Raw genomic sequence first — 23,171 nt, 5'->3', positions numbered from 1 at the left:
TGCAGATTTAAATCCAATGAAAATTTGTTAGGTGGGTACAGGTATATGTGCTCATTTGCATAAATATACTCAATGGCAAATAAAAGAGGTAAGAGAATTGGTATAGACAGGGTCCTTATGTTTGCTTAAGAGATTTATAGAAATTTTACTTGGTTTCCAAAAGAGCTTTGCAATTGCTCCCAATAATTGGTTTTGTTGGCAACTTATTTTGACCTAATTTAAGGTAAAATCTAAGACTTAGAAATTTTGAAAAAAACACACATGTAAAGAAGAAATACTTTAAATTATCTATAGCTCGTCACCCAGAGTGAATCACTTTATAAATTTGCTGTATTTTCTTTCAGTCTCCCTCTCTATAACGTGTAATGAACATATATTTTCAAAACTGATGTCATTTTAGGTTAAACTCCATGAACATACTGACATTCAACCAATGACTTAAAAAATAGCAATTTCATACAGTTCGACTTAATACCATATGCACTATATGTCTATGTACGTAAAAGTATAATTTTACATTCTTCTGTGGAGGGAGTTGTGCACCCTCCACAACTAGATTGAGACTTTACATTAAATCATGAGCATTTTCCTACGTCTTCACTACTCTTCCCAGCATAACCATTTAAGGCTGGATGGTGGCCCAAACAAATGGATATAACAAACTCATTTAACCATTTTCCTGATGTTTGAACTGACTTTTCCCAGCTTTTCACCATTAGAAATAATGCTGACATGAACTTCCTGCGCCTAACTCTTTCTGTAAACCTCTGATTTATTTCCTTAGGATTAATTCCTAGAAGTAGGCTTAGTAACTCAAAGTTTATGAGCATTTTAAATACTACTTAAACATGTTCCTTAAATGTCTGCCATAAAAGAATTTATGTTACCAATTTACATTTCACCATTAGTGCATGACATTGCTCATTTTATCTCAAAATTCTTTCTAATAGTCTGAGAGATGATTTTATAAATCATCTGTGGTTTGTAAACCAATTCTTAGAGAAAGGAAAGCTGACAGATAACACATACAGAAAGGTGAAATAGGTGCACATTCTCAACTTCAATGGTTCTCAAAGTTTGGTATGCATAAAAATCATCTGAGAGGCTTGTTTAAAAATGAAAATCCCTGGATCCCATTCCACTGATTCTATCAATAGGTTCTGACAGAGACTTGTGCTTTTAACTACCACCCTGAATAAGCCAGATGCAAGTGATCTCTGAACCACAACTTGAGAAACATTACTGCAAACAGAGTACAAGTACTTTACATGAATAATTACTGCAACAATGAAAAGTATATTCCAAATAGCTGGTAAGAAGTGAATGCATCAATTACTTCTTAATACAAGACACAAAAATTAGGTAATAATATAAGGTATTCAGACCAAAACTTGGCTTCATCTCTGCAGTCACTGCTGAATTAAAAGTGTAAATACCTTAAAGGTATATATAAAGGCGCAGCTGAATGGCTCAGTTGGTTAGAGAGTGAGCTCTGAACAACAAGGTTGCTGGTTCGATTCCCACATGGGCCAGTGAGCTGCACCCTCCACAACTAGATTGAAGGACAATGCCTTGGAGCTGAGGGGCCCTGGAGAAGTACACTATTCCCCAATAAAATTAAATTTTTTTAAAAAGTATATATTTATTTTTTCAATTTTTTAAAATTGGGGAATATTGGGGAACATTATGTTTTTCCAGGACCCATCAGTTCCAAGTCAAGTTGTTTTCACTATAGTTGCGGAGGGCACAGCTCACTGGCCCACGTGGGAATTGAACTGGCGACCTTGGGGTTATGAGCACTGCACTCTAACCAAATGAGCCAACCCGCCGCCCCTAAAAGTTTATTAAAGTACAGTATTTTACCACAATTTTATATACATGTATATATGTATTTAAGTACAAGTTAGTTCTAAGATTGGTTCTGCTATTTCCTGGCTGTGTGATTTAAGGTTAATCATCTCTCTGAGCCTCAGTTTCCTCATCCTTAAAAACGAAAATAAGAATACTATCTCATAAATGACATAACTAATATGGAAGTGCTTAGTATAGCCTCTGGTCCAAATTAAGGGTTACATAAATACTTGTTATAATTATTATGACATAATCGTCTCGAAAGTACCTATTCAATCAACCCAAAAATCACTTTGCCTAGGCTGCAAAGAGGAGTGCACACAGCCAATATGATAAGCCATATAAGGAGTAAAGGCTACCTTTTTAAAAAATGATTACTAAAAAATATGCTAGGTACTAAAATAAGCTCTTTAATAGCATTATCTTTGTTAGAGAGCATGGGAAAAATTGGCAGTACCAAAATTTAATCCCAAATTTGCTCTGTTAAGAACTAGGATAATTATTCAGAATACGTATTCTCTAAATAGAATAGGATAATTATTCAGAATACGTATTCTATTTAGAGAATACGTATTCTGAATAATACTGAATATGAGAAAGATAAAACAGCGCTCTTAGCAAAAGCATGTCCCCCCTCCAAAAGACAAGAAAAGTGAAAGAAGACATTTCATTATCACCTACAAACTGATTCTTTAAAAAAACTTCATCTTTCCTCCTAACTCCAACTTCTACAGCTTCCAGGTCAACTATTATCACACCTCACACTGGTATGAGCAAATTGATTTCTTTTTAATGAACATTTTAGGAGTATGTTTAAGGAACCTTAAGCATGTTCATAAATAAAACTGATCATGTAGATTAGTGGCAGAGCCTGGTTAAATCAAGTACAGTAGGCTTTCAAGGTAAGAACAGGCAGTTCACTGGGGCTAGAACTTCACAAAGTATACTGCTTATTTATTTTAAATGAAATACTGCATAAATACAGAACAATCATAGTATCTCCCATCTCTTCTAAACAGTCTTAAGAAAGAAATAGTCAACACTCTGGTATTCACTTATTTTCCTTTTATTTGCCCAACCCATTGCAAAAAAGTTTTAATGTACATCATTCTACTGAAACTTTTATCAATGACTAATTTGTAGATAATCTACCATTTAACATTTCAATATTATTTGTAATTTAGACACATCCTTGACCAAATCTCAAATGACATTAACACACTTATGTTAATATTATCAGTGTTGTTGTTTTTTTTTTGGGGGGGGAGGTGGGGCACAAACTGATTACCTATTGAATAATAAAAGATTACAAACACTAGTGTTTAAATCATATTACAGTCTTCCATAATTAATGTTTTAAGCATCTCAATTCAGGATAAAGTACACAATGACACTGGTAATATTTGCATCTTTTAAGAAACACTGGGCCTCAAACACTAAGGGCAAGTATTTAAATACATTGCAAAGAAAAGCTTTTTTCACATGGTAGTTTCAATAACATATAATGGTAATCTTACGCCCAATTTCTTCTATAGCAAATTATAAACATTTAATTTATATAAGTGTTTTTAGATGTGGTTGGAAGAAATAGTGTCTCTATCATGGCAAGAACATAAACATGGTTAAAGAACAAAAATTAGGGAAGGACAGAGAACTCAGTGTTTTTATGTCAGATTCTGTGAAAAACACTTTACATACTACATAACTAGAGAGGTAGAGGAGTTGGTGAGGAAGGGAGAGAAGGGAGATAATTTTATTTCCTAATGTAAGCCACTCAGCAAAACTTCAATGTAGACAAAGTCTTTACTTTTCTTTCTGCAACAGTAGAATATCCTATTCTACTTTAAGCTTTAGTCCTAAGCTTCTAAATTTGTAATCAATTATTTGTTTAAAAGGCATAGAATATGAAAACGAAGATCACTAAAAATATAACTGAAAATTCATACTCTTGGAGATTAAGTTTTTAATTTGCTATATTCTTAAACATTACTTTAAAATAGCTACTATGTTTTCATCATTATTCCTCAGAATTGGTCCAACTCAGAGTTCCTAAATCTTGTTATATCCATGAAACCATTAAGAATGCAAAAGGCCAAAAAGATACAAAACAATTCTAACACAACTGACTAGTACAAGAATTTACCATAATTCCATTATTATATTTACAGCTAGAGTTTGAAACTCATGAAGTTTGCAAATGTTAAGAATATTCTGTTTCATGCAGATAATATACGGTAGCTAAAAAAAAATTTCTTATATTTTCAAGATAGGCTCTGTGATCAATACCAAAGTATGTTGATACATCTGTTGCTGCTGAGCTAGGACTAGGGAGCAGAGAGACTGTATTTCATTATATTCAAGGCTACTAGTACCAATGAACTTTTTATGAATTGATGAATGAAATAACATATAATCTCTAAAAGTTCACGGGGGTACTCAAATTAACTAAAATTATTGAGGCCTCCCAAAACCTAAGGCAAAGAAAACGAAACAGGAAAGCTTACTATTCTCATTTTTAAAATAAGTGCTGCCGCTTTAAGTAGCTGGCAGTCTCACATCCAGCCCAGGCTACAATCACAACATCCATTAGAGCGCTCCACAGCTCAGAGCAAGCAAGCAAGTGGTTGTCAGTGCAGCTAGTAAATCACCTGATCCTATTACAAAATCAATTACTGCAGTGCATTTCCATTGCTACACAATCTGATGATGACAAAATGATATTGGATAGCTACTGCAAGGTCAAGAAAACTGCTAAGAATATCTTTAATTGGTCTTTTATTTTTAATCATTTGGTACTAGTTATAGTGCATCCATTTTAATTGTATATTTTTATTTGAAATAAATCTATGTAGTTACCTTTGGTTGCCTGGGACATTCGATGGATAATCTCTGCAACTGGTCTGATGTATGGCTACAAGAGAACAGATCGGAGCAGCAGGTCGAACGGTTCAACCTCTTCATTAAAGAAGAAATAATGCTGCAGCCACAGCCACACATTGACTTGCTCATTAGATGAGGATTTAACTTTAAAAATCAGAACTGGTGATGTCTCATATATACTTAAAATTGGCTAAATGCCTCATTCTGCAGCTCTCTGGCTAAAAGAAACACTGTTAAAAAAGAATAAAACAGCTTCCCTACAGAAGGTACCAGCCACAAACTCATCGCCAAGAAGAACTCGATACTAAAAACAGAAGTCTCCCGGCTACTCTTTAGAAAGAAGGTAAGGTGCTTTAATATTTCAAACTGTTTTATATTAAATCCCAAGTCCTTAACAAAGGAGCGAACTCAAGATAATATACCCCAAAATTATACTAACCACTTTTTCTGTCCTCCATCAGTTTAGATCTGTTTGCCTACTCCTTCAGCTCAGCCTATCCAACCTGTTCCCTCTGTAAATGCTCACTATTTCAACAACCAACAGGAATGAGCCCCACCCCTCCCTGTCCCCATACACACTGTTCAAGAACCGCTCAATATCTGGAAAAGAACTGCTGCTGCATTGCTCTGAGAAACAACAGGGAGCAAATTACTGGACGGATTCTTTTAACTTACCAATCAGAACTGCTGACCTTTTATGACTCCACGATTCAAGAAGCCTGCCAAGCACTCACAGTAAGAATAATCAACTGATTTTACTTGTATATTATAGATTAACTTACAGGATCATTTTCAATCTTATTAGTCAATCTAAAACACAGAAACATAGGCATAAGAATTTTTAAAAAACAAAATTTATACAGTAGCTATTAAAAATCTATGAGTATTGCTGGGAGGGGGCAGGATGGTCGTTGATATGCATAGCAAAAATCCTCTCTGAATATTGTACTTAGACTTGAGAAATATGGAGCAATAAAATTCTATAGTAAAAATAGTGGTATAGATAATGATAAACCAAGGAGTCCCCTGACATCATAAATGTTAGAAGAGTTTTAATAAGTAAAAAAAGGGCTTGTGGCTATAGGTAGGTATTGATAATAAGTGAAAAGCCATTAAAAATCTGGTTGTTTTGACACTGAATCTTCTCCAACTTGGGTTATTTGCATCTCATCAAAAAGATTCAAAAAATATAAACCACCCTAAAAATACAAGCAAAAGTATTAAGTATGTTAGCCATACTCTAGTATATTTTATACTGAAGCATCCTTTTTTGTCAATAATGTGTAAAGGCATTTATTTACACCATGTAACTATAATCCACATTATAATTTCCAGGACAAGAGAGGGTCACATTAATACAAATATGTTATAGTCTTCCCAAATAATCATACTTCAAATAATTGTAACTTAGTGAATATTCACAGATCAACGATAATCAATCTTTTTTAACATGACCCTTTTTTGAGGAAGATAGTCTAAAAACTAAATGCAATAAGAAACACCTTTAATTAAAATGTATATTATAAAAACTTCCTGTTTTCTGTGGCATTGGAAGGTTCTTTATTTGTGCATGCCTCACGCTCAATTTCTTCCTTGGTTTAAAGCTAAAAAGAGCCAGTATTGCCTCTTCCTTCACCTTGCACTGCCCTTTTGATATCATGTTATACTTAAATCAATTTCCAGAATATCTAAAAACATGCATGCACTTCACATTGAATTTTTTTGAAAAACCTGTTGTAGATAAAGGCTGTGGAAACAAACAAGCAAAATAATGCAGTAACCTTTTACTCGCCTGCTGGAGGTACTGTCTGCTGCATAGAATTTTAAATCCTCATCTGCAGATGCAATTGAGCTGGTATTGCCAAGAACTGCCTTTCCTGCGCGCTGCTTCACAGCTATTCATCGAAAGAGCACATTATGTGGAAAATGTGAAGTGCTATCAGTTTAAGTTTCTTACACGATTTAACAACAGAACTTCTAAAATCTAGAATCTGTCATATTTTCAGATGCACGTCAGACACACTGGGGGAAAGGGCTTGTTACAGCTGATGCACACTCCTCCTAGCTAACGTGCGAGACTGGGAAGCCAAGAGAGGTAATGAAAAAATTAACACAACATCCTAACGTAGAACAATGTCCCGAGCATTTAAACCTCCTATGATTTATATTATCAACACATGTGTAACATGCCCAAATAATTGAGATTTTCATTACCTTTATAATTAACAAAAGCCTATAAATAAATCATTGCACCTAATATTATAGACAAGCATCAATAAAAATCCCCACCAAATGCATTTTGCTATTACTTAAAGTATTTTACTAGCTACTCAGCATCAATGTTGTTTTTAAACAAAACTATGAAATAAAAGACCCAAAGTATAGATTACTTGTGAAATAACTAGACATGTAATGCTTCACCAATACCCTCTGGATCTTACATTAGTTATAATTAAAATAGAATGGAAGCAATAAGGGCTATTTTCATTACATATTATTTTTCCTTCCGTGTCAAATAATTTAATGTACCATTGATTCATACAGATAGAAGGCGGCGGCAAACCAACAAAAATAAAGCCTTAAAAACTATCAGAAAAAGAAACATAATATTGTTTAGGAAAAACGGTTAATATTTAACTTTAATAGTCTAGCTGTAGATATGGTTAAAAAGAGAATACTAATATTTGCTCACTAATAACAATGAAGCAACATTATTTTTTAAATAAACTGCATTTTAATGTTGAGCTTTCTGCCTTAATTGCAAAACTCTAAATATCAAAAACTTGTTTCAAAAATTTAACAATCTATTTCTATTTAATTAATTTCTACTTCTCTGAGAAATAAGGTCACCATTCTACAAGGTAGCCTAAAAGATGTGTAATTTACAAACCAGACCATCCTCCCTCAATGCCCAAATTTATTAAGTAAGCACAAGCTAACTTCAATAGTTACCCTAAAGCAAAATGTATCAAATAGAAACTTACCCAATGGACACTACGATATGAGAGTATTTTTTAAAACTATTCTTTCATTTAAAACTCTATATTGCCATATATGTATCCCTGTGAGAAATAATTCTAGCAGTTCTCAAAATATGAATCTTTGGGATCCCTGAGACCGTTACATGGAGTCTATGAGATCAAAATTATTTTCATAATATTAAGATGCTAATTGTGTTTCTCACTCTCCATGTCTCGAGTACACACTAGTAAGTTTTCCTCAGACGACATATCATATATAGAGAGAAGACTGAATGTATAAGCCAATATGAGAATTCAACTTTCTTCCATTAAGCCAAACTTCAAATATATTTGCAGATATATAAAACAATGTCATCTTTCTCATTAATTTTTTTCACTTCAGGAAAATATGGCTATTTCCAAAAAAAATATATGTTAATTGTGTTAACATGTAATTAGCTATTACTTTTAAGTGAATTTAATAAATGAACACTTTTAAAACTTAGTTTTACTTTCTACTAGGGTAACTATTGAGAGATATAACCCAAATAAATCAAAGTTCTTTGGGGTCTTCAATAATTTTTTAAGAATGTAAAGGGGTCCCAAGCCAAATAAACTGAGACTCACTACATATTTCTGTTCACATTTTTCCTTAAATCAAGGCTTACAGTTTGGAGTTATTAAAACAACTTCAGTAATTTTAAAAGCAGTGATTCTAAAAGCATTCACTTTAGAATATCAAATATAAAATGCTTCTGAGTATTCACTGATGTCATTTTAATATTCAACTTTCAGTCATCTTAATTATTGAGTATTATTATTGCCAGCTGTGTCTCACAGTACTGTTGAAAACTAAATCTATTTTTTTAAAAGATGTATAATAGATAACTGCTAATTATGATGTCCGTGCAGCAAGACATTAAAATTTAGCTGGCAAACACATATAGATTGAAAAAAAAAAATCAGTTTTTAGGAAAAGGAAAAATGCAAGATTATATATTTTTAATATAAAAAGAAACCGTAAGAACAGTTTCTAAAATTCATCTTGCCTATACAAAATCACTTGTTTTAAAAAAAATTTTTTTTCCTGAGAATACATAAACTTTAAATAAAATACATCACCAAAAGAGATTGCCTTTCAGTAGTAAAGAGATGATTAGGGAAGAAAAACTTTTAAGACTATATGAAAGACAATCAGAGAAATTACAGTATAATTGAATTATTTTATAGCAATTCCTATTGCTGAGAATATGTTGAAAGTTTGATATTTTAAGGCTTTGCAGTCAAATGAGGGAGAGATGGCATCTTACCCCCTAAATTTGTATATACTAGCCTACATTTTCTTCGTAAGTCCCACAGGGTTAATTTTCAAGGGGGTTCTCCTTGGTTCTGTCCTTGACCAAACCCCATGTCCTCAGTTTTTCAAGAGCTCTGGTTCCCATTCATTCGTTTATTCACTCATTCAACTATTTACTACACACCTACCATGTGTTATATAGGTAATGAAGATGGACCAACACACAAAACAGATAAAAATCCCCCCTGCCTTCACTGAACTTGGTTATTCCAGGGGGAGAAGACACACAACAAACAAAATAAATATTTACTGTAGTAGACGGTGATAACTGCTAGGGAGGAAAAAAAAAAATCAGAAGGAAGGACGAAATGGCCAGGAAATACCTCATTTTCTTATTAAGAATATAAGTAATATTTTTAAAGCTTTAAGAATATTTTTTTAAATATTGGGAGAGGAGCAACAACAGCAAAACTTGTGGTAAATGAATAAAAAATTGAATTTTTTAAATGAAAAATTTTAGTTATACAGGAAAGTAGAGAGAAGAGTATAATGAATTCCTACGTATCTACTCGTCACCCATATTCAACAACTATTCAAGATATGACCAATATTGCTGTATTTGTCTTTTATTCTTATTTTGAGATTTTTTTAAGTCAATCTCAGACATCATGTCATTCCCACTCCCATCCATACACATCATGTATCTTTAAATAATTTTATTTAAATTATTACATCGCCTTACATAATCACAAAATCACTATATCACACCCATGAAAATAATAGTTTTCATGGTATTAACTAATACCAGTCAATATTTGAATTTCCAAGGTTGTCTCAAAAATGTTTTTTCTAAGTAATTTAATCTAAACAGAATCCAAACAAGAACCACTCTTTGTATATGGTTATTATGTTTCTTACATCTCTTTTACTTGAGAGCAACTCCCACACTCCTCTTTTTTATATACCATTGAATTGCAGAAACCATGTTACCTGACCTATATTCTGAAACTGCACACGTCTTCACTGTGTCACTCACTTTGTACCTCAATTTCTCAAATAACTTTTGATAATAACTATTCCAAATTCCAATCTCAAAAGAAATACTAGAGATATAGGTAGCTGACATAAAAGTCCTTCTAAATCCAGAGAATCAAATAGCAACTTAAGTCTATTGGTAATTTTTGAATACTTGTTGAAATTAATTTGAAAAATTTAACATGGTGTAATAGCTCTGAAAAGACAGAAGAGGGAACTATAATATTTAGGAATTCCACACTTAAATAGCACTAAATGTTTTAAATTTAAACATTGACTTTCAACTTGGCAACGGTTTAAAATATAGTGATTACTGTTTTATATAATTCTTGCTTCCAAAAAAATAGACAAAATAAAAACCCTAGAATACAGAAGAAAAAGACTTGGAAGAATAGGGTGAAGACTGAATACACAGATACTATATGTTGTATTATACTAATAAATAATAACCATTAAAAAAAGCTACCATTTAATATTATAGTTGACCCTTGAACACAGGGGTTGTTCAACCCTCGTGCAATCGAAAATCTGGATATAACTTCTGACTCCACTGAGACTTAAGTTGTCTTAAGTCTCGGGGTCCACGGGGAATTGGTTCCAGGACCCCTCACGGATACCAAATTCGAGGATGCTCAAGTCCCCTAGATAAAATGGCTAGATCAATGCATACCGTCAGCCCTCTGCATCCACAGGCTCCCAACCTCAGACTGAAAACAGTACAGGTATTTATTGAAAAAAGTCTACATATAAGTGGACCCATGCAGTTCAAACCCATGTTGTTAAAGGGTCAACTGTATTCTAACAAACAATGCATTTGTATTTTCTAAATAATCTTCGTCAATAATACATAAGGATATCTAAATGAAACCCATGTATGCTTTTTCATTTTAATTCAAAATGAGTTCAAAATATGAGGTGTGATCACAAAATATGCTGAATGTTTAAATTTAAAAAAAATTATAACAGTAAAAGACACATTGCCATTAGTCCCCTTCAAAATACTCCCCCTTGCTTCGAACACACTTATTCCACCGTTCTTGCCACTTTCTGAAGCAGTTCTGGAAGTCCTCTTTCATGAGTGTCTTTAGTTGTGCTGTCATGGCTGCCTCGATATCCTGAATCGATTCAAAACGTTTCCTTTCCAGGTCATTTTGACTTTGGGGAAGAGCCAGAAGTCACACGGTGCCAGGTCCAGTGAATGAGGTGGATGAGGACACACCATGTTTTTACTTGATAGAAACTTCTGTACCAGACGCTATCTGTGACACAGAGAGTTGTCATGATGGAGGATGAAGTAAAACACTCACGAAGGAAGTCTTCCAGAAGAACTGCTTCAGAAAGTGGCAAGAACGATGGAATAAGTATGTTCGAAGCGAGGAAGGGTATTTTGAGGAGATTAATGGCAATGTGTCTTTTACTGTAATAAATTTTTAAAATTTAACATTCACCATATTTTTCGATCACACCTCATATGATTTTTTAAATAGTTTTTGTTTTGCTTTTAAAAAAAGAGATCAGGAAAATCCAGAAATTAAAGGTTGTATAGCAAATTGCTTTTACATACTCATTTATTCAAAGGGAAACTGCAGAAAGACTGTAGTAATAATGACATCTCAAGAATAAGTATATATGCTCTAACAAGTTTGTTCTCAAGAATACTGAGACTTTTTAAACACAAATTTAATTTATATAAAAATATAAACTTCTCACTTTAATTAAAACTAAAGTACTTTATGCAAGCACATAATAGAAGAGCAAAGTTACAGTACACAAAGGACGGCTACAATACCAAGGCAAGACAGAACAGAGCTAGCATGTGAGTACAGGGCAGAATCCAGGTAAGCTTTCTGTTGCTATCTAAGGCTCCCTTTGACTCCAGTTTCCCATAACATGTTCTTTATTTCCCTTGGAGTCCTCATGAGCAGCACCTGTAACGTTCATATTTCCACCAAAATTTTGCTTGTGTCAGTTTGGATATTTCTCAAAGCTACAGGCTTTCTTTACCATGCTCCTTACTTTCTTCTGAGTCCTCATCTTCAGCATTTTTAACATCCACATTTCTACCAAGTCTATTTATGATGATTTAAGTATTCTCTAAGATGACGTAAGTTTTCTCTGCTGTCTCCTCACTTCCTTCTGAGGCTTCACCAGCAGGCTTTAACATCTCTGTATCTACCATCAGTACATTCCAGGCAATCTAGAATTGTTCTATCACGCTCCTCAAAATTCTACCCATTACCTAATTTCAAGGCCACTTCTACATTTTTAGGAATTTCTTACAGCAACACCCCTACTTCTGGGTACCAAAATCTTACTACCTTCCCATGGCTGCTGTAACAAATTACCACAAACTTGGTGGCATACAACAACATAAATTTATTATCTTACAGTTCTTAAGGTCAGAAGTCCAAAATCAGCTTAACTGGGCTAATTCCAGTTGGGCTAAAAAGCTGTTGCCAGGCCAATGCTCTTTCTAGAGGCTCTAAAAGAGAATCTGTTTCCTTGCCTTTTCTGCCCTGACCTTCTTACCCCCTCTTATAGGAGTCTGTGACTTCACTGGGCCCACCTGGATAATCCAGGATAATCTCCCCATCTCAAAATCCTTAACCTAATCGCATATGTAAAGTTCCTTTAGCCTCTTAGGATAACATACTCACAGGATTTGGAAATTAGAACATGGACATCTTTGCAGGGTGGTATATTACTCAACCTACCACAACACAAAACAAAAAGCATGAAATATAAATATATCTATATACCGGGGGTGCCAAAAAAATGTATACAAGTGGACACTTTGGTCAATGTTGCTCAAGCAGTAGGTCGCCATAATCAGAAGTGTCTGGACGCTGATGGTAACCACTTTGAGCACCTCTTGTAACTGCAGAAGTCAAATGTGACTTGTATTCATCTCTTGATATCGGTATGTAGTTTTTCTTTCTTAAAATGTGTATACATTTTTTGACACCCTCTGTGTATGTGTGTGTGTGGGGGGTGTATATGTGTGTGTATATACATATATGTGTGTATCTATATCTATATCTATATGAACTGGGCTTCTTCAAAATAACAAACTTTTGAACTTCAAAAGACTAGTGAAAATGAAAAGGCAAGCCACAAACTGGAAAACACCTGCACATAGTTATCCAAAGGACATGGATCTTGTTTCTTATAAAGGTAAACATATACCTACTATATGACTCCGTTATTCCACTCAGGAAAAATGAAAGCACAAGTCCACATTAAAAATCTGCCATACAAACATTTGTAGCAGCTTTATTTATAACAGCCAAAAACTGTTAACAACTCATTGCAGCAACAGATAAATGGAAAACAAACTGTGATATATGCCCAAAGTGGAATACTATTCCATAATAAAAAAAAGGAACAAAGTATTGAAAGTTCACTCAACAAAATATGGATGAATTCAAAGTTACTGGGCTGGGGAAAAGAAGCCAGATAAAAGAGGAGATACATGTCTACTTATATAATTTTCAGGAAAATACAAACTAACCCATAAGTGACAGAAAGTAAAACTAGTGCCTGCCTGGAAATGGGGGGAGGGAAGGAAGAATTACAGAGTTACAAAGAGGTTTCCGGGGGACGATATATATACTCATTATGTTGAATGTAGTTGTTTCATGAGTTGTTTCATGTTACAACTCATCAAATTATGCACTAATTTATCTCAATAAAAGCAAACTTAAAATTTAAAAATTAGAACATGAAAATGAAGCAGAGAAATTAGAAATCTGAAACCTATTCTCTGGTAGGATCCTAATAAACAGTCCGGAGACAAAGAATCCCAAAGACAACTCAAAAGATAAAAGAATCAAAGATATTACATTGATACTGTAGTAAAATCAAATATACATATGTACGTAAGTGTGTATGTATGAGTATATATACACATACTCATACATATGGTCTTTGGCCCCAGTTCCTAGCAGAGACTCACAAACCCGTGGAGCATCTTTTGTTATTCATTCTCTGATACCAACGAGGTGTCCTACAATTCCATTCTGACACTATCTACCCAGAGTCAGAAGGCAGAAGTTAAAGGAACGATTCTTCAGTTCTGATACTAACTCTGTCAGCGCCCCTATCAACTACCTGAATTTATGTTTAACAAGGTAACCCATGGTGGTGTCTAGATAACTTCAGGATGAGGCTGGTCACCAGAAAAACTTTCAGCCCCACCTCTCGAATCTCCAGAGAGAGAGGTTGGAAACTGAGTTCAGTCACAAAGCCTATGATTTAGTTAATCATAGTTTGACTAATGAAAATCATAGGTGACATAATGAAACTTCAATAAAAATAATAAATATCAAGACTCAAGCGATCTTCCAGGTTGGTGGACACATTGACATAGTGGGGGGTGGTATGCCCCCGGTAGCAGGAGAGGAGATGGAATCTCTCCCCACCCCCACCCCAGACCTCACCCCCGTCCTCTCTTTCATTTGGTTGTGCCTGAGTTGTATCCTTTATAATAAAAGCGTGCTCCTAAGTATAGGGTTTTCAGTGAGTTCTGTGAATCAGTCTATCAAATTATCCAACATGAAGGGTACTTGGGGAAATCTCGGAATTTGCAGCCAGGTCAGACAGAAATGCAGGTTGCCAGGGACCCCACTTCTGGCAGTCTTCCTGGGAAACATGACCTTGAACTTGTGGAATATAATACTAACTATGGGTAGTTAGTGTCTGAATTGAACTGAATTGAATTGTGGGACACCCAGTTGGTGTCAGAGAATTGGTGTAGGAACACAGATACTCTCTGTGGAATTCAGAAAAGATTTCCAGTTAGAAAGTAAAGGAAAAGGGTGGTGGTACTCAGTTTCCAATGGCGTTCTCCACCACACCTATCCTCCCTAACCCCATTTTAAAAAGGAGAAAGTTCAGGAAGCTTGTAATTTGATGTTTAAAATAAACTTTCTAAGCAGATTGACACACTAGTTAAAAATAAACTATACTAGTGATGATGCACATTTAGTTACACTTTCTGAGAGTTTCTAATAAATTTTCAATGAGCCTTCTGACATTTTTAACTCTCAAAAGATAAAAGATATGTATCAGCTTAGTCAACTAAAAAGAATGATCCAGATGTACATGATCCAGCACAGCGCAGAGACACTAAGAAAATCAACACATCTGGACGCTAAGTCAGACAAGTCTCAGGAGGCAGTATTATCTTAGGCAAGCCACCATCTCATAAACATCCACCTGTTCATTCAAAGACGACGACAGCATAATAATCTCATGCTAGATTGCTGTCAGAGCCCCATTTCTTTGTAACCCAGCTCCATTAAGGACGAACTTGCTTCTAACTGGGAAGAACTGCTTACAATGTGAATATGACAAGAAAGTGGGAGGAAAAAACAAAAAAGAGGAGGGGTAGGAACTTGTAACTGGGAACCGCCAGGCTATGTTCAGTTTGCTACGTCACTTCTATGGGTCACAGGAAAGTTCTGGCATGTGAGGAGAGACAGATAAGCAATTCAATCTTTTCCACTTTGGAGCCAGTACAGCCCTAACATAGCCAGACAACCACAACTAACTGGTATGAGCTAATGTATGGGATTAGGATCTAATTACTCCCTCTCTGCATGTTCACTTCCAGGTGCAGTGAAATGGCCGCAAAAAACAGGTGAGGAGCCCTGTCTAGGAAAGTGGTATACGTTACCCGCCTACATAGCACAGCTAGTTCACACGACATGACCCGACTACCTAAAACAGCATTCAGTCTATCACTAACGCTGTAAGAAAACTAGTCAAGACAGAGGGATCACTTCAGTATCATCACATTTTCAAAACCATCAGCACTTCCACTTTTTCCAATCGAGCTGACTCTACAGTAAAACAAAGCCCACTTCTTTACACTAGTTTCTTCTGCTTAGTAAGCAAGATGGTGGCATTACTCCATCTCCCTGTGGTAAATAAGGGATTACAGTACCAAAGCCAAATTAACTACCAGAGTAGCTAAAACAAGCAAAGAGCAAACCAAACAGTCACTCTCAAGATTCCTTTTACAGACAGCAGTCAGTTCAGGCAGCCGTGGTGATGTGAGGTGTCATATGGCAGCATTCACGCAGCAGTGGTTCCAAACCAGGGGGCGGGCAGGGCAGGAAGCACAGTTTGGAAAAGCATAGTCAGTACTACAATACATACACCAGTTTCCTTTGTACTACAAACTACAGGAAGAAATGCTTTACAAATCCCTAATAACAGCTTCTGACTGCCTGTGGATAACAGGGATGGGTGGGAGCAGGCGGAACCATACCTGTAAGTATATTCATAGCTGTATCTACAAAATGAAGAATGGTTTTAACTGGCTTCAGAGAAGGGGAAAGAAGGGAATCTAGGGAGAAAAGCTAGAGCATTAACATGTCTACTTCTAAAAGTCAGGGATGAGTCAAACTAAATTCTCTCAAACGGCATCACTGTGTAACAAGTGAGAATCAAACTGGAAACCCTAAGTTATTGAAAAACAAAACTATGACCATGATATGCCACTTTTAAAAAAGCACAGTGTATGATGTATTATTAAAATAGTTATATCCAAAAACATTGTAAATTGTTTTACTATGCACAACATGTTCTACAGAATTTATAATTTATCATAATGCTTTCAATCATATTGGAGCTAGAATTGCTAATTTTCATAACAAATGGATTCAGACAAGTCAGAAATCCTCAAAAGCAAGGTCTGGGGATATACTATATATATATAAATACGTTACTATATAAATAAAGATGTACTATACTTACTCTGAGTTAAAGAAGTAGCCAGTCATCCATTACAAGTAACAATACTAAACAAATGAAATTTAGTGTATGCTATTAATAGTGTAAAATAGTGATATTCAGCCATTTCCCCCCAATAGAACCCTTTCCAAATGAAATCTTCCTTCTTTTAGAATTGCTTGTGATAACGATGGGCTGACGAAAACTTGCACATTTTTCTTTACCTCCTCAGTGGTTCTCTTGCTTCCAGGATGTCCCTCAGTAAACTTCCAGCTGCGTGGCTAGCCCCAGCTTCTGTCCTATCCCACTGGGACCACCGAGGGCTGGGGTGCACCCAAAGACCAGAAAGCTGCAAACATACCATTCTCACACATGGCAGCTGCAGGCATTGAAGGACCACCTCTCATCAGGCTGCTGCCTCCTTTTGGTCACTTGCCACTGCTTTTAAATAGTTGGGAATTTTTCTTTCAATATTTTAACCAGAATTTATCATTGTTATCTGAGGGATGGTTCACTCAACTACTTTCTGGCTTCATTATCAAATATCAAAATCTCCAAATTCTATCAATGTTGACTGAAAAACTTCTCACATCCTTGACTTATATTCCTTCCACCAAATTAGGACTTTGGTCTCATCACACAAGAATTTAAAGTACTAGTACCTTCCAGTCTTCTCTCGTTAACTCACTAGTACTCAACTCAGAGAAATTTCTTGCCTGTATATTGCTTTTATCATTAGAAAGCATTTTCTATGAAAACCAGGAAACATGTAATCAGAAACTAATTTTAACTTTCAACTCCACCACTGCCTATAAAACCGTAAGTAAATCACAATCTCTCTGATCCTTATTTCTACCATCCATAAATAAGATTATCTGCCTCGTTAATCAGTTAAGGTTAGGACCAAAACATGATAACTGATGTTGACAGAAGTGTACACAAGTGTTTGTCACAAATGTTATAGGGCCTGTGGCATGAGACCAGGTGAATGGTTAAAATCATTATCTAAAAAAACTGAACAGATTGGGAGACTCAGATAAAAAGTTCATTCACTGATTCAAAAACCATTTAGTGAGTTCCAATCACATATCAAGCAAGAGCTGTACAGGGCAAAATTTTTCAGCTTGCAAAATAACAATGTTGGGGTGCTGAGGACATAATGACTGAGATAAAACAGGCAATGAAGGAAATGCAGCATTTGTGAGTCATCAGAAATTTGTGTTAATTTACATAATGAAAACAGACCATCTCCTAAAAATGATACTTAATGAGGAGGAGTAAAGAGCAAAGCTTTAATCCAGTCTATACTACTTAAGAGGTATATAAAGCAAAAAGCAATAATAAAGAAAACAAACATTTAGTCAGAGCAAAAGAGCCATTAAAGTACAGTATTACAGGAGACAAAGACAGAAGTGAATGTTAAGAAGCAGCAAAATACCCAATGCTAAACAAGATAGGGCAGGATGGAAAATAAAAGATACAGGTTTGGCAACTGGGGCTCAGTCTTTGGGATGATACAGAGCATTTTAACATCAGCATAACCAATGCCTATCTACCTGGTTTTGTGCGAAAAGTGGTTTCTGTTACATGAGGAAGCAGAACACTAGTAGAAACAATAGTCAAATTGCAGAAGGTAGTTGAATAAGAGTTAAGAAATTGGACACTTAAGAGTCGACTATAAATAAAACAAACCCAGTGATAATGGGAATAGGAAGAAGAGAAGTAAGGTATTTTTCAAGGTCAAGTGTGATAAGGCAGAGAACCCAGCACAGAGCATAAGAGAGAGAACACAGAAAACAGCAAGGGTTCCATTGAAGGAAAGAAGGGGTAAGATTAAGAATATAGATGGTAGCTTTCTAGAGAAATAAAAACATCTTATTCTTTGATGAAAGACAGACTGAGGAAAGAAAAAGTATAAAATAAGAAATGAAAAAGGAATAAGAAAAAGAGGGAAAGGACTGATCACTTGAGGACAGTGGAAAGGTTGCAAATAACTAATACATGGAATGAAATAGAAGAGCAAAAAGACGTAAGGATTACCAGGAAGCACTGGGGCTAAACTAGGAGAGGAAGTGTGAATATATACCAGGAACCTCCCAAGACAGTAAACTGATACAACTGTAACAAAGCTAGGCAGTCCACAAACAGGGAACAAAACAGAAGAAATGAATGGCTGCAATTATTTAGATTGATGATAGACTGGGAAATTTGTGAAGTAGATCAGGAGAATGGAAATCTTGAGTATTAATAAGAATAAAATTGAGATGGCTACTAGATTGAATGTGGGTTAATCTGGATTAATTTTTTCATTTAAAGAGTGAGTTCTAAAGGAAGAAGCTTTTAGGAAAACTTCCCTGCATTATGTGCTTACTTCTGTAACTATACTGGGAGAAAAGGGAGTTAATACTACCATGCAATGGTTTTCAGAAATTTGTGCAAAAATGTGTGCCATTTAGAATAATCGAAATCCAACAGCTGACCTTTCCTGAATTTAATAAATAGTGGAAGAGCATTCTGAGGAAGAAGAGTTTAATTGTTCCATCCTTACAGCTCTGACCAATATCTCCAAGGAGTATTAGGATAAGCAGAGTAGCAAACTCTAGGACATGTGCTGAGAAGCTGCTAGTACATAGAGTATACAGCAGGCCCTACTGATGTTAAAGACAAATTAGTGGCTTAACCAAAGGGTAATCCTTTTTACCCGTGTAAAAAAAAAGGGGTCTCTGGTTAACATTAAATCCCCATTTCAAATATAAAACTCAGAGAATTAATATATACTCAAGTATTATGTCAGTAAGCATACAGAACAAGAGGAGGGAAAGGGGAAAGCACAGTGCACAAAAGCCATTTTGCCTTAATTCAGCCATAAACAGGTCATCAAAATTCTCTTAATTACCGCATTTGATATACACCATAGGAGGACACAACTCTCTCAACTAAATCTTGTCCTTATTTTTTATCACAATGGAAAATTTAACACCATCACGAATGACATAACATCAGATTTTATTTCCTTTTCCATTGCAAAATGTCCATGGATAGTCTAACACAAACTACAAAAACATCAATGTGAAGAACAACAGTACCCATCCAATGGGCACTTAAGTAATTGTTATCCAATGAAAACCATGATTTACAATCAACTAACAAGAAGAATACCAATAATTTTAGCTCTATTAAATTTCATTAAAACAGACTTTTGGTTATTCGAAATTAACCACAGAATATGTTAATTTCAGAATATGAAATTAACACAGAATTTTGGATAATACAAAAGATATAAACAAAAATAAATTCCCTGATAAAAATACATTTATTATACTACATTACAATCCTTTTGCCCTTACATAGAAAGCCAATGCTAAGAATGGTGGCATCCCACTGCTATATGGCATTTCTCTTAAAAAATTAAACATGGTAGGCCAAAATATCCTGAAATATGCCTTCAATTGATAAAAGAAGCCACATAATGACAAAAATAAGAAACTAAAATGCTCCCAGAAAAATTAAGAAGACATATACTTCATCAAGCAGAAGAAAATACACATTTTATACATGCATAACAAAAACATTGAAATAGTATTGCTTACAAATAACCTGCACAAGATTAAAATCATTAAGAGTCTCAAAATCTATTGTCTCTTCACAGGAAAAGATAAAAAGAACTGTTAATACTCTTAGCCTAAAAAGCAATGGCTTTATTAAGGTATAAAATCTAATAAATTATGGCAGTATTTATTAGATTGATAAACTAAAGTATTAAGTTCTTCTCCCAACCCAAAACACTAAATTCACAAGAGTAATATCAATAAACATGTCACACACAGCTAACACTTTCATGGTAACACATGGGATCAACACATAATGTTTTGCTTAAAACAATTAGCTAAGGAATCGAAGCACAAATACGAGGATAATTGCTTCCTTTGGGCTTAGGCTGTCAAATACAGGAAACACCAAAGCTTTAGAATTCTGTCAAAATTAAAACCTTGTCACAGACCTAGACAATCAATGAATATTTATTTAAAACTGAGTTTGTAATATGACACTAAAAGCACAGCAACAAAAGAAAAACCAGATAATTTGGACTTCATCAAAATTAAAAACTTCTGTGCTTCATTAGACACCAGAAAGAAAGTGAAAAGACAATCCACAAAATGGGAGAAAGTATTTACAAATCATATATCTCATAACAAACTAGCTTCTAGAATATATAAAGAATGCTCACAAATCAACAATAAAAAGACAATCCAATTAAAAAACGGGCAAAGGACTTGAACAGATATTTCTCCAAAGAACATGTGTAAAGGGTCAATAAGCACATGGAAAAATGCTCATCATTAGTCATATGGAAATAAAAAATCAAAGCCACAATGAAATACCGTGTTTTCCTGAAAATAAGATGGACCATCAGCTCTAATGCGTCTTTTGGAGCAAAAATTAATATAAGACCCTGTCTTATGTTATGTTATATTCTATTATATTATATTATACCTGGTCTTGTATTATGTAAGATCGGGTCTTATATTAATTTTTGCTCCAAAAGACGCATTAGAGCTGATGGTCCGGCTACGTCTTATCTTGGGGGAAACACGATACCATTACACAACTTTTGGGATAGCGAAAATACAAAAAGACTGACAATAACAAGTGTCTGTGGGTGTGGAGTACCTGGAACCTTCACACACTGCTGATGGACTTCTAAAATACTGCAGTCATTTTAACAGTTCCTCAGAGTTAAACACAGAGTTACCGTATTCATATTACCCTGCAATTCCACCCCTATAAGTACTCGTATATAACCAAAATAAATAAAAACGTATGTCCACACAAAAACTTGTATAAAAATGTTCATTGCAGAAGCATTAGTAATAGCCAAAAAGTAGATACAAACCACCAACTGATCAACGGATAAACAAAATATGATATACAATGGAATATTTTTTTGCCATAAAAATGAATGATACATGCTACAACATGGATGAACCTTGAAAATATTATGCTAAGTGCAAGCCAGAAACAAAAGGACAATTTATATGTGCAGAATAGACAAAGCCATAGAAACTGAGAGTACGTTAGTGACTGCCTAAGGTGTGGGGGGCAGGAGATTGAAGGAAAAATAGGAAGTTATTGCTAATGGATAAAGGGGCTTTTCTCAGGGAGCCATGAGAAGGGGGATGTGAAAGTATCTTAAAATTAGATAGTAGTGATTATTGTAAAACGCTGAATATACTAAAAACCACTGAATCATACACTTAGGGATGACTTTTCTGGTATGTGAGCTATATCTCAAGAAAGCAGTAACTGAACACAAATAAATCTGCAAAAAATAAAGTATGTGTCATAAACATATAGAATGCGAAGATGATTACTTCCCTCAAACTAACTTATATGTATGGGGGTAGGTAACGACATTAAGTGACTGTTTTCTACTTAATGTATCTCCAGAAATCAGTTACCACATTTTAAACTAGTAAAAATTTATTTAAGAAATTCTTGTAATACCATTTGCTCCTAAAATGTCACATTTATTATAAATTATAAATACACAGTAAACAAAGAAATATAATTGTTGAATATTTAAGCATCAACTATGATTATTACAGAATTTTAGAAACATCACTTGATTGAATATTGTCTCAAACACATTAAAAAGTATAATAAAATGTTTATCATTAAACATTTTTTCATGTAGCTAGGAAGTTTCTTTTGGCTAATCAAATAAATGTGTTGACCTTTTAAAAATATTTCATTGACTGCATTAAAGCCATCAAAAGCTTTATTATAACACTTGATTAACCAATGTCTCAGTACTTAACCCCCATTGTTGAAGTATACGTAATAATTGTAAAATCTATCATGATTAACCAAAGTATTGTTGTATCTATATAATCACATTGCACATAACTCTAAAATACTATGTAGTCAAAGTAAAACACATTGAGATTAACTCTCCTACTTTTACTCAAAAATAAAAAAAGTAAAAACGTTATCTAGTGCGGTCCTAAGTTTATGAAATTCTTAACTACAGACACCTACCATATTTTTAATATTACTACGCTAATACAAAAAATCTGGAGTAGCCCCGACAGAAAACATCACTGGGCCTGAACTGAATACTGGTCTTTCATGTTGGCTTACTGTGGTGAACAGGAACTAATGTAAGGAGGACTCAAGTAATGGATGGCTAGAAAGAAATCTGTACTAGTATCAACAGCTGACAGAAAAGATACAAAAATCTAACTTGAAGAAAATCCAGTTTCATTCACAAAGTATTAGCATCCTGCTAATAAGACTATTTCTTACTCTGAACTCTTATTAGAGTACTTAGGCTGTATTCTAAAAGAATTGTTTGGACATGGTGTGTAGAAAGAATCAGAAGGAGATCAAAATAAATATAAAGAGAAGAA

General features: G+C 34.6%; 1 protein-coding gene across 4 annotated transcripts in view; it reads right to left on the bottom strand.

Annotated features, from left to right (window-relative positions):
* FBXW7 (F-box and WD repeat domain containing 7) overlaps nucleotides 1–23,171 on the bottom strand; it is a 171,493-nt gene that overhangs the window by 111,923 nt on the left and 36,399 nt on the right. Inside the window, exon 1 of one of the 4 annotated variants that reach the window (XM_088792574.1) lies at nucleotides 4,708–5,110. The exons of 2 other annotated variants lie outside the window; for them this stretch is intronic. In XM_088792574.1, the coding sequence (XP_088648700.1) occupies nucleotides 4,708–4,860 (153 nt within the window). In that variant the 5' untranslated portion in view covers nucleotides 4,861–5,110. Of the gene's footprint in view, nucleotides 1–4,707; nucleotides 5,111–23,171 lie in introns of those variants that run through there. One more of the 4 variants, XM_019722723.3, reaches the window with a different exon arrangement.

The sequence above is a fragment of the Rhinolophus sinicus genome, chromosome 15, assembly GCF_057876585.1.
Source record: "Rhinolophus sinicus isolate RSI-liver-muscle chromosome 15, RSI-T2T, whole genome shotgun sequence".
NCBI classification, from domain to species: Eukaryota; Metazoa; Chordata; class Mammalia; order Chiroptera; family Rhinolophidae; genus Rhinolophus; species Rhinolophus sinicus.
This window is presented reverse-complemented; position numbering and strand designations above follow the sequence as displayed.